The 14,925-nt window shown below is 39.3% G+C and overlaps 2 protein-coding genes across 4 annotated transcripts in view; one reads left to right on the top strand and one right to left on the bottom strand.

The window, feature by feature from the left end:
* Positions 1–1,775: 1,775 nt before the first annotated feature.
* LOC121947385 (G2/M phase-specific E3 ubiquitin-protein ligase-like) lies at positions 1,776–6,923 on the bottom strand. The gene is made up of 8 exons (XM_042492419.1): positions 6,884–6,923; positions 5,825–6,022; positions 4,767–4,853; positions 3,902–4,155; positions 3,617–3,739; positions 2,418–2,558; positions 2,185–2,320; positions 1,776–2,059 (listed from the first exon to the last, which is right to left on the bottom strand). The coding sequence occupies exons 3-8, from the start codon at positions 4,816–4,818 to the stop codon at positions 1,842–1,844; spliced, it is 924 nt and encodes a 307-aa protein (XP_042348353.1). The 5' UTR covers positions 4,819–4,853; positions 5,825–6,022; positions 6,884–6,923; the 3' UTR covers positions 1,776–1,841.
* A 1,650-nt stretch (positions 6,924–8,573) lies between these two features.
* The window catches only part of LOC121947357 (neuron navigator 1-like), a 113,931-nt gene continuing 107,579 nt past the window's right edge, over positions 8,574–14,925 (top strand). For all 3 annotated transcript variants that reach the window (XM_042492373.1, XM_042492372.1, XM_042492370.1), the window contains exons 1-2: positions 8,574–8,660; positions 12,926–13,109. The gene's annotated coding sequence lies outside the window, so the exon portion shown is untranslated. The remainder of the gene's footprint in view (positions 8,661–12,925; positions 13,110–14,925) is intronic.

Raw genomic sequence — 14,925 nt, 5'->3', positions numbered from 1 at the left:
CGCCCACTCTGTAAACAAGAGAATACCAAAACAAAGCCACGTTGCTGCGCCTGCGTGTGGGAGACTGTTGCTAACTTTGGTTGATGCTGGAAAGTGTTTACTTTACTATAATCCAACAAAGTTTAAATGGTAATACAAATTTGAAACGGTTATACAAACCATCATTTTTGCCACAGTTATTATAAAGTCTTTCATTCCTAAACTCCACATTGTTGAAGCCGTAATGAATATGATGTTTACTGTCTTTCTCTAAAAGCATCATCTCAGTCCTGAAATTGCCTGATGAGAGGTAATGTTCATTCATGTTTTATCATATCTAAACCTGAAAATAAGATTTTTGACAGAAATATATGGAGGATACTTCCTTCTCTGATTGGGTGGGTTTAAGTGTAAACACTTTAATAACCTTGAAGCAGACTGCATCAACAATGATCTTCAATGACTTGTCATGTTCCTCTTGATGTTTTGATTTTCAGATTTCTATAGGGTTTTTTCCCCTTCTATTCTGTGTTTTATCTTATGAGCCTTTCTTATGAGTTTAAACTTTTTTTTTTTTTTTAATTTGTCTTGAGGTTAACTTTTAACAGAATTAGTTTGAAGAGTCAAATGGTAAATCAGCTGTTTTCCCTCTTACACAGTAAATAGGAGGCAATCTCAAAGTAATTCCAGCCTTTGTATTTTATCACCACAACATTAAATGACCTTTAGGGAAGAGCTGGTAAAGGTCACACTGATATGCTTAATGGATGAGAAAGCATTCACAGAAATGGATTGTGGAGCCGCTTGCTAATGCTGGCAGAGAGAGCAGAGTATGATGAGCTTTCAGCTGTGCAGGGATTGACCTCTGCTACCATCATGTGGTCATGGTGGGTACTGAACACCAGTACAAATAAAAGAAGGCCTTCGAACAATTTGTGACTCTTTATACTGACTGGTTTGTGCATAACCAGTATGAACATATGAATTACTGTTTGTCTGAATTTAGGGTTGCAACTATTGGTTAGTTGAAGTATTGCATAATTGGCAGATTATTTTCTACTAAACCAAAATTACAGACAAGTTCCGCACATTAATTACAGGCTTTTAAACCAAGTCAGTAAACTAATATTTTAATTATATGCCCTGGAAAAATATACCTAGAACATCTACACACTCTATTACTATTTATTAGAAAAACAGGAAATAGGGAAAGTCACAATTTCCCAGAGTCCAAAGTTATATTTTTAAATGTTTTGCTTTTTCCAAGAAATGCTCCAAAATATCATGTCGTCTATCAAAGAGAGCTATGATTGAAAATCAGCAAATATTTTTTCAACAAATATTCACATTTGGCAGGCTGGGGACATAGATTTTTTTTTATTTTTTTTTATCATTTTTGTAAAAAGATAACTTGAAGTGAAACTCCAGTGTTTCCTGGTCTTGGGTAAAAATACTTTTTTTGGGATTGTTTTTGCTCCAAACAGAGCTGCACAAAATCTGATAAACACACAGAAGTGATGTCACCTGAGGCTGCTGAACAAAAATTTTGGAAAAAATCTAGGTGTGTGGAGTTAGAAAGAAGTGATCCTACTTGACCTCCGTGCTTGCTCCTCATCTCTGAATGAAGCTTGAGGCTAAATTAGCCAGTACAAGAAAAACACACCTAAATCTGAACTATGAGTGGCCAAGTTGAGTTGTGGGTAATGCAGGGGGGCGGTTTTGAAAAGGAAGAACACAATGTGAAACATTTTGTAAAAGCAAAAATATTCAGTGAAACTAATTAATAAAGATGGGTTTATTATACACACTGTAACAAGAACATTGTCAAGTTTTACACACTCAATCCACACACGTATTCCAATTTAGACACAGCCAAAACCACTGTAACTGGTTGATATGCACGCGCAAAGATCCTGCTGAAATGCTTTGTACGTTGTATAATGCCTTGGCAGTCTCAGTTTCTCAAAACATGTTGAAGCTGTGGGAAGTGTGGCCTCAGCTATTTCCACCTTCATCTCTGTGGTCGGCACCTCCCATCCTATCCAGAACTTTATGAGGCTCTTTAGCTCAGCTGGAGACGCTGTGTTAAAAAAAAATAAAAAAATAAAAAGCAGCTGATTAGATGACACAGAATCACCTAAAAAAAGACTTCATGCTGCATTAGTTCAAAAGATATCACAATAACAGTAGTAGTACTGCACATACCATTTTCAATAAATGTTTTCAAGTAGCCAGATACTCGACATACATCCATGTCATCGGACGCGCCAACGTCTTCGTCTTGGTAGCTCTCAAAGAAGACAGTTACAGAAGTTGGCCATATGATGCAATCCAAGACCATCTGAAATCACATGTAACTTCAAAAAAATCTATAATCCTCTTAGTTTTAGACAATGGTGCAGCTGTTGCAGCTGTTAGATGTGCCTTTGGTACTGTACCTGAGGTGTGAGCTGTGCCTCTGATTCCCTTGGAAACAGGATTGGGATTACATCTCTTCTGTGAATGAGAAGTGGCCAGAGTCCTGTCTCTGTTAAGCCTTTTCGGAACTGATTGATTTGAGGCCTTGTTCGCTCAATAACCTGCAAAACAGGAGGGTAGAGGTTAGATTTATTGGTCATTTTTTAAACAGTAAAGTAGCTATAGTTCTTGAACTGACTCTGTTCAGGATTCTTGGAACCTTGGTGCTAGATTATCTAGCGAATCAGCCCACATTTCCACCAGTTTGAAGTGGAACTATTATAGTTAAGGATGTGTCATCAGCAGAGAGAGTGTCAAAATGAATGGCAGAATTAACCAGCAGTAGCAAGATGTTGGATTGCGTTGATGGCTTGCAAGCTTTTGATCTGTTATCAGATGTTGATATTTGTTTTTGTCTAATAAAACAAGCATGGACCAACGGCTATTGATAATAAGAAAAGCTATTACGTGCAAGACTCCATCCTCCAGCTAGAAAATCAGGTGTGCAAACTGGATTGGAACCTGTTCCATGGTGGTAGAAAAGGGTTATCAGAGAGTTTGATTGGAGGGTAATGTAGTTAAAGTTTATTAACGTGGCCACATGTTTTGAGTGTGATTTCTGACCTCACCAGAATTGAGGAGCCTCATAAGAATTTATTAAATGTCTTCTTATGTACCTTTTTTTACAATGCCAAAAATGACTCTTAAAAACATTACATACAGAATAGACTGATGGTTATTATGTGGCTTCAGATAACTGGAAGTGAATTGATGAAGATTTTTTGTTGGATTCTGGATGCTGAGGGACTTTTGCTATTTGTGCTAATAGAGGGTTAACTGGAAAACAGCTGTTCTGCTTATTGATCAGACTTCTCAGATTTTGCTTAAGTTGACAAGTAGACAGATATTGACGTCCCTTTTTTCTTTAAAGCAGATGTCAACTCTGTGTCTCGGTGACAACATGCCATTTGTAATGAATTGGTGAAATGGTGGACAGCAAAAGAAGTAAGTAACCTCCATAAATTGAGGATGTTGGCAATGCTCTTTTGAATAGTCGTTAGGGCACCGTGAGGTTATACTGTATGTTATCCATTGACATTCAGTGTATTTGGCACTAGCGTGGAGAAATTAACACGAGTTGAAAAGCTAAAGTAAAGTAAATAGAAACACTTTGACATACAGCATGCAGGAGAAGCTTTTTCGACAGCCATTTCCTGTTGGTGGCATTTGGTGATGGCAGTTCCCATGACAGGCAGAGCTGATGGATGGCGTCAAATTCATTTAATTCAGCGTCTCCATCAAGCTGGATAAACATAAGGGAAAACATGTTTTATTCATGCAGCATGCATAGGATAAATTACACTAGTTACAGTTTCATGATGCTGAGTTCAGTGTGTGAAGTGACATGTAAAGAGTAAGTAGATTTTCCATGTTTTTTGTGGAGTGCATTGATCACAGTGCCCACCATTTTCACAGTGTCTCGGATGTCGAGGTCAGGGCAGTCTTGTATCGTCACAGGTGTTGTTTCTAATGAACCTCCAAAGAGAATGTGAATAATGGCAGGGCTAAGTCCCGGGAAACTCGGGCCACAGTGTAAGAAGGAATGGCCTATCATTCGACCGGCGACTGTGAACATGTTATTGTCAAGCAGTTCATCTGAATCTGAGGGGATGAGGTGATCAGGCTCACCTTCGAAGATTTTGGTGATGGCTACATTTCCTGCAACAGTGACAGATTGACGATTAAGAGAATATTTAGAACACGACGCTAATGACTCAAAAGAAATAAAACAAATAATTAAGAAAATGTCCTTTTCACAGAGTGTAGTCAGTGTAGATTTTGATAATTTGATACTAGAACTAGTTGTTTATTTAATTGAATTAGACCCTTAGTTCACCTTTCCTGATATCTGATAAGCTTTATTAGTGATTGTTACTATAATTATCATCATCATAAATTTCACATAAATGGACAGTCATCTTTCAAATATGATTAAATCTTTTTTAGTACCAAACATAGAAAGTTATTTTTTATTAGATTATCCAGATTGTCCAGGTTAAATGGAATTATTGAATGAACAGATGCTCATTGCATAATTAACCTTTATGATGCTTATGAATAACTTTCAATGTACTTACAGTTTCACTGCTTTTGCATCACAGCATAAATGGTTGCAACAGTAGATAGCAGCAGAAGCCTCCGTAATGACATGAACCTTTCCCTGTTTATCACTTACAGTACATAAATTCTGAATACTTTCAATAATTTTGAATACTTGTCTATAGCTTGAATCAGCATTGTTATTATGTGTGTATGTTGTGGTGTCTAACCTAAGTTTATATGAAATCCACTCATTAGCTTGAAAATCACTGTTGACATCATGTGACGGTCGACTCCACTTCCTGTTGCAATGTCACCTGTGAGGAAACACTTTATTTTAATGTAGATCACTTAGCTGATCAATGTGGTGGATTTTTTCACTTGTTGAAGGGATACTTCAAATTTTTTGAAGTGGGGTTGTATGAGGTACTCATCCATAGTAAGTATATTAATCATATTAGATAGTGGTCAGCATGTCTCGAGTTTGGAGAAGCAGACAGCAAGTTAGCAATGTACTGACTGATGTTAGCCACAGAAAGAAAAAAAAATCTACATCAGTTTAAGCATATGTCTATAATATAATGTAATATAATGTAATATTTTTACCGCATTGCCTTACCATCAGACAGCCCTTACAGAAGGGGAATTGACTGAAATGTATCTGAACTCTCTTCAAAGCCAGACTTCATTGACAAATACAGTAATTTTACCTGGCGGAACACAGGAGCTGCCTCGATCAGTCAGTTAAGCTGAGAATACACTGTATGATTTTAGAAATGTTGATGTTAATTCCAGCTCTTCTGTACGAGTGAATCATCTGCGATGTATAGCCAAAGCTCTCGATTAATGTGCTCACACTGCACAGTCCAATCTTCAAGCCACGCCCTGAGAGCTCACACTGTATGTGTAAAAACACATAGTTTTGTGAGACTTTGGTGGCTTTGAAGAGAGAATAGATTACTTTCAGTGTCCAGTCCATTCCCCTTCAGGAAGGGCTGTCTGATGGCAAAATTAAATGGTGTAAACATCATAAATACAGGGTATGCTTAAAATGATATGATTCTTTAACAAAAAACATTTTCAGGTGGCTAAAACACGTTTTGGTTCTACCTGCGTCCACAGCAGTGTTACTCCTGCCTGCTTCTTCAAACAGAGGGGGTGCCGACTGACGTCTCCTTTAGGCCATAAACTTACTATGGATAATCTCATTCAACCCCAATTCAAAAAAAAGAAGAACAACTCAGAACTACCCCTTTAAAGCAGTACTATTTAATATATCGGTGACTACCTAAAAGTTTGCATCGAAGTGGCGACGTCCACCGAACGTTGTCTCTCTTGTAGAACTTTACTAAAGTTCGATCTTGTTCCTCCTTGTCTTGTCTGATGTCCACACTCAGAAATAGGTTGATCGAATCTCTGTTGCTGCGGAGAAGCTCTTGTGAAAATAGCCATCCTGCTTGTTTTGGATGTGACACTGATCTCCATTCTGAGATGGCACCACAAAGAGCAAAACAAGAACATAAAATATGAGCTATCTGAAATAAACTGCATCCACAAATAAAGCTTTAAGGGACTCTAATAACTTAATAAAAAAAAAGATTAAAGAAACATGTACCGCAGGTGGTACTTGGAATTATTTCTTCTCTTTCTTCCATTTCTGTTGGTACTAATCTGACCATAATGGACAGTCCATTCCAATAATCTGAAAGACAAGGATTTATAGTGAGGTGTAAATAACTGCCCCATGTTTAAACATGTCTTCTCTAGAAACATGTCAAATTGTAGGTCTGCTGTTTAAGAGGTATGCAGCTTCTTTTGTGAGTGACCCTCAGGGAGGGAAGAGCGTCGTGTTTACTGCTCCTCAACTTTTAACCTATTCAGATCTGACCATGAGCTCACAAAAAGCTTTTCTATCTACAGTATGTTGCTTTTGACTTTTGGAGTTGGGAAAATGGAAAAAAATTGCTTCTAGCTCAACTTGGGGTTGATTATATATAAAATATATACAGTCTCCCTTGCAATTTTAAGCTTGGAAGATTTCTTTCGCGTTATAAATGCTTTTCTCATTACAGTCCCGTTTGAAGCTATGTAATGTATTACATGAATCCACTGAGATTAAACTTGCAACAGCTAAGACCAAGTATAATTAAGTTTTTTTACAAACAGTTTTTGGAAAAATAATGTCAAACAGTCACAAAAAATATGTGCCATTAGACTAAAATTTGACTCTTATGTCAGACCAAGACAGAATTCAGCCAGTAACAAAGACTTTATACAGGATCTGGAGCATACGAATGAAAAAAGAAAGAATAAGTAATGGTCAGAAGGAGGTTGCAGCTGTGCTTACCTGTGGCGGTCTGTGACAGTCTCCTCTCTGTTTTCGGTGTTTGCTGTCATTGAGTCTGGATGAAGATTGTAACTCCCAGTAGTCTGAGCTGGTTTAACTTGTTAGTGCAGGTATTATGGAGGGAGAAAAAGTCTTGCTTAGCCTGAGGCAGCAACATGTTTTAAAGGGCAAAATTTAAAGGTGATGGTTAACAGATTCTTTTTGCATATTATAAACAGGTTACGACTAGGATTCGGTCAGATGGTTGAAATCAGTTCTATATTATGCTTGTACGCTTCCAATATGGATTCCATTATTTAATCAAATCATTGAAATAATAATACTAATTCATGCATAGAAAACAACAAAATAACTACCAGATTGCTTTGTGTATTTAAGAATCAATTTATCAGATGACACTGTTGATGGATGGCATCTTTAGTTTCACACATATCTGCCATTTTTATTGTATTGCAGTAACAATATGTATTTTTCCTCAAAACACATATGAGCAGAGGAAATTAGTGTTTTTTTTCCAGGCCATACTGGATAATTCGAAGCTTTAAAGTTTCAATCATAATATTGACATTAAAATTCTAAATCAACACTCAAATGCTGAATAGCTTCTTTTTGTTTTTAAAAATCAGTTCATGAAAAAAATGGACTATTTTCTTTGTTAACTAGCTAAATATTCTACAACAATTCATATTTTTTGTGCGTAGCCTTTCAAAAACAAAAAGAGAAACATTTTCACTGCAGCTGTTTACCCCTCCGCCTGCTGCACACAAAGGGAGGCACTCATCTGTATTAATATAGCAGTCTAGCAACAATCTCACAGCCCCATAAATTATATTTGTTCATAAAAGAAAATTGTTCTTATTTAAAAAATCAATCTTTTTTTTTTAGGTTGATAATCTGTCAACCCCTACTGCATATACAGTATATTGTTTAGTTCTGTCCGGTGCCTTTAACTGGCTTTGTGATATGCAGCCTTTGTAATGTGAAATCTCTTCAGTGTTACATTTAACTGGCCTCATCATAGAATGGGACACCCATGGGGACGCCCTATTAAAAGTGGAGGCACTCTGACGCCATCTAGTGTTACCCATGCAGTCAGTCATACGAGGTTCAGTCATGCACAGACAAACTCAGGATGTTGATTAGCTTAGTGGATTGAGCACTGTGGTATTTAGATACAAACATTCACAGGGAACTGGTAACTTCCCCATACATGTGGTTTGATGAACCAGAGATGTTTCTCTGTTTCAGAACCTCTTCTGGCTTTTCTGTGTGTGTGTGTGTGTGTGTGTGTGTGTGTGTGTGTGTGTGTGTGTCTTTTTTTCATTATTTTACTCATTTCATTTAAGCAGCACATCTTGAGGCCTCATGTTCCAGACAGTCAACATGTTTAGGGGAGCCCCCCCCCCCCCCCCCCCCCAGATCCCCACCCCTCCAGATGCCCCTCAGGGTGACAGTGACACAAGTGTCCCATTGTCACAACAGCGTCTCTCAGGGGGGAGGACATGCCTTGGGGTACATCAGTAGATTAGCTATGACATAACCCCCCACCCCATAACACACACACACACACACACACTCTCCTCACAGACGCTTGCACGCTCCTACCCATAATCCCTCTGTTACAAGTCACTTCCCGTTTCATGAGACAAAGCAACAGATCATGTGAGTGTGTTTCGAGCTTGGGGCTGACTTTGGAGTGAGTTTCACACTTTTGAATCCCCTGTTGGGAGCAGAAAAAACACAAGAGTGGCCTTGTCATTACCGTGAGTATTTAGAGGTGAGCAATTAAGTGATTGTGGTCTTCAGCATGAAGGGCACACTGTACTGTATAAGGGGGGAAGGAGGGGGGAGGAGGGGGGCTTATGTGTACAGTGTGCATATGTTCTGTGTGTGTGGGGGAGGGGCTTTGCTTGTTGCTCTATGCACTGTGTTCCAATAGCATTTATGAATTTATCATGGTTGGTTGATCAATTGATGTATTTATTTGCACGCTGCAGTTTAACGGGAGACATTTCCCCTTATTTACCCACACACACACACATATATATATACATATATATATATACACACACACACACATATATATATATATAATATATACATATATACATATATATATATATATGTAAAGCGTATGCTTGTAGACCCAGTCAAGTGTAAGCACAGTCAGTCAATGCCTGATCAATATGTGATCGGCTAGAGAGCTCTCAGGCTGCAAGATCAAGACTCCAAAGACCGTTACAGACTGTTCATTCTAATGACTGATGATGATCTTTTGACAATCTGTGAAGCTGCAGGGTTTACGGTAAAAAAGGGAGAATTACAGACCTATTTTATGGGTCTGATGATGCTGTTGTGTATCACAATCTTCATTAAATATTCAGCACAGTCCCTTATGTCAGTGTCAAACTGTAAGCCAGCACAGCAGAAATATGAGAGCAGAGGAAAGACAGAAATAGAGAGAGTAAGAGACTGAGATACAGAGACAGAAAATGCCTGGGGAGAGAGCAGGGACTGAAAAGCAAAAAAAAGAAAGAAAAAAAAACACAAAGTAAGCAGCTTCTGGTGAGTAAACGCAGGAAATATGTTGTCCAGTTGTCAAAATAGCACATCCAAAACATCGGTGGATCCTTTCAGGTGGTTACTATGAATGATGGAATCATCATTTCACACCTCCATCTCTGCACACAGCAAGCTCCCAGCTCTGTGTCTCACTACTGTAACATTTACACAACATTTCTCTCTGTTTGCAAACTGGAGCAGATTTTTTTGAGTAATTACATGTGATGAATTTTTGTAAGTGTGTGGTTTATGAAGATGGATAGGCAGACCACAAAGGCTTAGTTCAAGGTCATATCTAGGATGTATTTCATTACTCTCTGGAAAAAAAAAGACCTCAGTAGAAGGTTTAGTCTGCACATGTCCCTCCTGTTTCCAGCCTCTCTCCTCTTTTGTATCTCATTTTGTCTCTGCCGACTTTCATTAGAGGTGTCGGACAAATTAGAGGAGTGATGGATGGGCTCTTCCTCCTTCAGGATGCTTCTTCTTGCAGGCATGCGCACCAAGTATAGACACAGATATAGACATCACATGTATGTGTGCAACTCCGTGTGTTTATGCATTTGTCGTCAGAGGATCTATCATTAGCACAGCATGTTTCTTTTCCGTCTTATTTCATCCGGCTTTCCCTCACCACCAATTATGAAAGCCAGATGATGGGTTTCAGCTTTTCACATTTGTGGCTACATCTGCCTAATTACAATGTATTACTCACACTATACAGACGGCCATTTGTGAGTATACCACACACACACACACACACACACACACACACACACACACACACACACACACACACACACACACACACACACACACACGTGAAAAACCACACTCATCCAGCTAATGGACCAGCCTGTCTCTGCTTTTGCCGGGCTTATATTTCACCTCAGAGAGCGAGGGAGCATGGCCAACAGGTCCATTACTGAGAGATAGAGATTGTGATGAGGGGAGGAAAATAAGAGAGATATGGGCGGGGATACGGCTGCAGGCGTACTGCGGCAGCAGTGGAGCGGCATGACGTGATAGAGGGGTGGAAATGACAGGCAGAGAGACACACACAAATGCACATGCTCGCAGCTCGGAGGCCCGCCAAGCAAAAGTAGACGGGAGCAAAGGCAGGCAGGGAGTAAGGCAGAGGCGCTCGGCAGCATACTGATTGGAGACAAACTCAATTGCCTCTTTCTATCCTGATGCTTGGCAGAGGGTGAGTGCAGCTTTGGTTTACATTTTAGATTTTTGCATTTGGAAATGTGACTGTTGTTGTGTTTCTCCTTGTTTGTTATGAATGTTTCTGTGAGCACATAAATACAAACACTCACACTATGTTTTAAAGGTTGACCACGCTCGCACAATCAGCAGAGAGACGGCGTTAGAGTGGAAGAGAGAGGTTAACAGAATGAAAGGCAGAGCTTAAGTGGGATAAAAAAGAGGGGGAGAGGGGATGATAGAGGAGGGGGTGTGCTGTAACAAGGGGTGACGTGATGCGATCGGCCTGAGTCAGCGTTATAGGGGCTGTATGACTCAGTGCAGCATACTATAGAGTGTGTCCAAGATCTGTAGAGAGTGTTGGACAGTGTGGGGAGTTCTAGTAGTGAATCAGAATGGAGGGAAACTGTGAACACATGGTGATGTTTATGTGGTTGGTAGTCTCTCTCCTGTTTACAGTTTGTGGGTGCTTGTGTTTGTCTGTCTTTTCTATAATGAGTGCATCTGGAGTGGACCTGCGTGTTAGACATGGATCATTTTTCCAGGTTGTGAGTGATTCACACACACTGTAGAAATCTTGTGAAACTCCCAATCTAATGACTTCTCCCTGTGGTTGTCCAAGACTGCATTGAAAACCTCATCACACCAGCTTTCAAGCAGCGAGTTCCTGTAGATCCCGCAGATCCCTGAAAAGACTCACAAGGCATTGATTGTGCTAAAAAAATGGCCCTAACTGATATTAAAAATGTCTTCTATCAGTTTTTCAGAAGTCTTAAAAATGCTGAGCCATGAGGAGTAGCATTTTATTTTTTTTTCGACATTGAAAAATCTTAAAAATAGGTAATGTCTATTTTTTTAAAAATAATGAAAAAAAAACCTAAAACAGAATGCCTCTTGCATAATGGGATGACATGTTGAAGCGCAAATTCAATGAAAATTGTCCATTTGGCCAAGACTTCGAAGCATAGATGAAACCAGCATTAGGCGATGCATACAAGGCTATATGTATTTTATGCAAATGTTTTTGGGCACGATGGGAAGTGAGGCAGTGGAATTCTACATGCAGAGTGACAAACACAAAATCACCAAGAAAATCTGCCAACAAACACCAGTTATTCCCCTGTTCTATTTACCAGATCTACCCTTCTCTCTGCCTCAGAACATTTGGGCAAAGAGGCATTATCTTTTTGGGTTGTTTGTCCATTTGTCCCATTTCGTGGATGCAACATCTAAGGAACACCTTGAGGGAGTTTTCTTCAGATTTGGCAAAAATGTCCACTTGGACTTAACAATGAACTGATTATATTTTGGTTGTCGGAGGTCAAGATCACTGAGATCCCGCAATACATGTTTTTGGTCATAGCTCAAGAATTCATATACTAATTATGACAACATTTCATGTCTGATAGGATAAATTAATGAAGTGATGACATTTTATATTGAAAAGGTCAAAGGTCAACTTCATTGTGACATAGTGCTCTGCAGAAGCCCTTTTCTTCCCATAATTAAATTCCGTAAATTTAGGAACAGAAGGGGAGACTTTTGGTCAGAATTGGTGACAGAAATCATAGGTGTCCATTAGGAAACTGCTGACTGTAAAGATCTTCTGTGCTGCCGGGTTAAAGATGTGTGTGTGAAGCATCCGTGGTTATTAATTTGCTGCGTCTTTGCAGCAACATCCATATTTGAATCCTTGTCAACTGCCATGGCTTCATATGAGTCTGGACAGACATGGATGTAAACTGTAACTGCAACTTAACTGGTTTGCAGAGGCATACCACCACAGGGTGGTAATTCTACTTTTTATTCAGTTTTGGTTATTGAGAAGTTAGCTGGTTCTGATAGGTATTAAAAAGTCTTAAATCCGACTGATCTTAAACTGTAGGAATGCTGGTAGGAAATCAAAGATGGTTTGTGATGAAGTTAAGACCAAAATAAATGTACTAAGTTCCCCTTCAATTGACAATATGGAGATGCAAGGTTTTTGGAAGACTTAAATGCTACGTTCTGGCATTTTTGAGTATGACAGAATATGTGTCATTGCAGGCCTCCGTAGGCCAAGTAAATTTCCATTTGGGTCACTGACTCATGACACATAAACAGTCTTTAGTTCATTGTTCTAACAGGCCTTTTTCTTATGTGTGTGTCTGAAGTGACGTTTTTTTGCCAAAAGATGAGAACATTGATTTCATCCAAGAAAATGACTTTGAAAATGAGTCACCTCGGTACTTGGGCCCCCTGATTGGCTGACAATGTTGTTCCTGTTTGTCACAGCTTCCTGTCTCGTTGAATGGTGAGGCGCGGCGGACCAATAGGAGGGCAGTGGTGTGGATGCAACAGTGATCCAGGAAAAAATAGCCCATTGTTCCCGGGACACTGGAGAAGTGTGACCACCGTCCTGCTGCCTCTGGCTGCTCAGCCTAACGGTGCACTGAAGGACCCGGCACTCCACTGACAGGTAAGACACTTCTGAGAGAAGATCTGGCACATGATGTTTTATAATAAGCCGTTTATGAGCTTCAGATCTTTTTATTTTTATTCTGTTGTGACTTCTAAGAAAACTGAGTCTTTCCAGGAACGGCATGTTGGAGTGCTTCTGCACCTCTGTGTGTCACTATCATTTTATAAGATTATTTATGACAGCACATTATCGCTGGTGTTTTTGCTGTTGTCATTAAGGAGGTAATTACATTCATTTATTGTAGACTTTCCAGACAGGGTGACATACACAAACACACAGGCACTGCTCATGTCCTTGAGTTCACATACAGAGAGGCCTGTGTTACCACCTCATGTATTGATTTTGGGATGAGTCAGAGGGCTTTTTATCACAAGGCTGAGGGTGTGTGAGAAAGAGAGGGTATGCATGATCAGAGGTACAGTAACTGAATTCAGACTGTCATGGGACACAGGAGCTGAAATGGTGTAATATGATTATGAAGTTAGAAGTGAACCTCTAATGCTGGCTGCCACGCTATCCTTTTCTTTTCTCTGTACAAAAAGTACAAATCTGACCTGCTGTCTTTTATTACCGGGGTCAAAAGTGCTTTTAATCACTTCATGTACTGTAGTTCACCTCCTGACTCTGTGGAGACAGATAGGAAATTAAACAGAATAGAAAATAAGTGAAGAAATGAATCTCTGCTGCTATTGCACACGGTGTCCAGCAGATGTCAGTACCATCCTTGAAGAATAACAGGACTATAAATGCTCTCTATCATTATTCCTCCACACATTTGCTCAACCAGTGATCATGACATTAACAAGGGATGAAAGTACTCAGATGATCCAAGTTTTCATTACCATAGAATAGAAAGCCTTTACTGTCATTGTACAAGAACAGCAACATTTGAAAGTGATACCTCTGAAAACAGTGTTCAAAATTCAACAACAACACAAACCAATAAAACATGAGGCACACATACAAAAAATAAAGGGATAAAAATAATGTTTTTGGCATTATTCAAAAATCTTGATGTTCTCCAAAAGTGCACTTTTCACCTCTTTCTGCTTAAATATATTTTTAAGGTGCAGTCAGTGATTCTGATCCAATACACTTTTGACAAATGCAATATCTCCTCACAGCTGGCTAGTAATCTGTGTGTGTGTGTGTGTGTGTGTGTGTGTGTGTGTGTGTGTGTGTGCGCGCGCTGCAAAAAAAAAAGGCAAAAAATAACAACACAACAACAACTGGTGTTCATACACAGCCCTGACTTTATAAACAGGAAAAAAACAAAGTGGCTTTGACCACTTAGACCTAGCAGCACAACATTATGCTGGCAACTTTCCCTCTTTCACGTCCTTGTCCATCAAGAATGGAGATGCACCATACAAGTGCAGCATGTCATTTCACCTGTTTTCTGTGAACGCACACAGGATCTAAAGCTGAAAGCCTGAGCTAACAAAGAAAGTTGATAACCACCATTGTGGGTCCCTGATAGCTCTGACCGAGGCTGCAGGTTTGTCGAGCCAGCTCAGTTGAAGAGAGCCTGGCTCTGTTGAACTGGCTTTGTAATATACCCCCCAGGTAACACCAATTGTAGAAGGAAATATTAAGTATTTGCCAGGTGTTTATATGTCTGTTTGTCGGTGGACACATATTTTTAGCACAGTAATGTCACAACCATGTAAGATAGTCACAAAACGTAATGTGCGTGTAGTTGAGATAATAATGAAGGCACTTTAAATCACAGATCACTGTATTGTAGCAGGGGTAATTCCATAACAAAATGAGCTCTAATTGTTTGGGTGTTGAGTTCAAATAACAGTATTTT

The sequence above is a fragment of the Plectropomus leopardus genome, chromosome 8 (genome assembly GCF_008729295.1).
Source record: "Plectropomus leopardus isolate mb chromosome 8, YSFRI_Pleo_2.0, whole genome shotgun sequence".
Taxonomy (NCBI): domain Eukaryota; kingdom Metazoa; phylum Chordata; class Actinopteri; order Perciformes; family Serranidae; genus Plectropomus; species Plectropomus leopardus.
This window is presented reverse-complemented; position numbering and strand designations above follow the sequence as displayed.

Bases quoted from the DNA above. Each gene is read 5' to 3' on its own strand.
- LOC121947385 (XM_042492419.1), bottom strand. From the start codon at position 4,818: ATGATGTCAACAGTGATTTTCAAGCTAATGAGTGGATTTCATATAAAC. The intron at 2,321-2,417 runs GTACAGTACCAA...ATGTGATTTCAG, and splicing joins AGGCACAGCTCACACCTCAG to ATGGTCTTGGATTGCATCAT. The intron at 2,060-2,184 runs GTATGTGCAGTA...TTTTTAACACAG, and splicing joins GAAAACATTTATTGAAAATG to CGTCTCCAGCTGAGCTAAAG.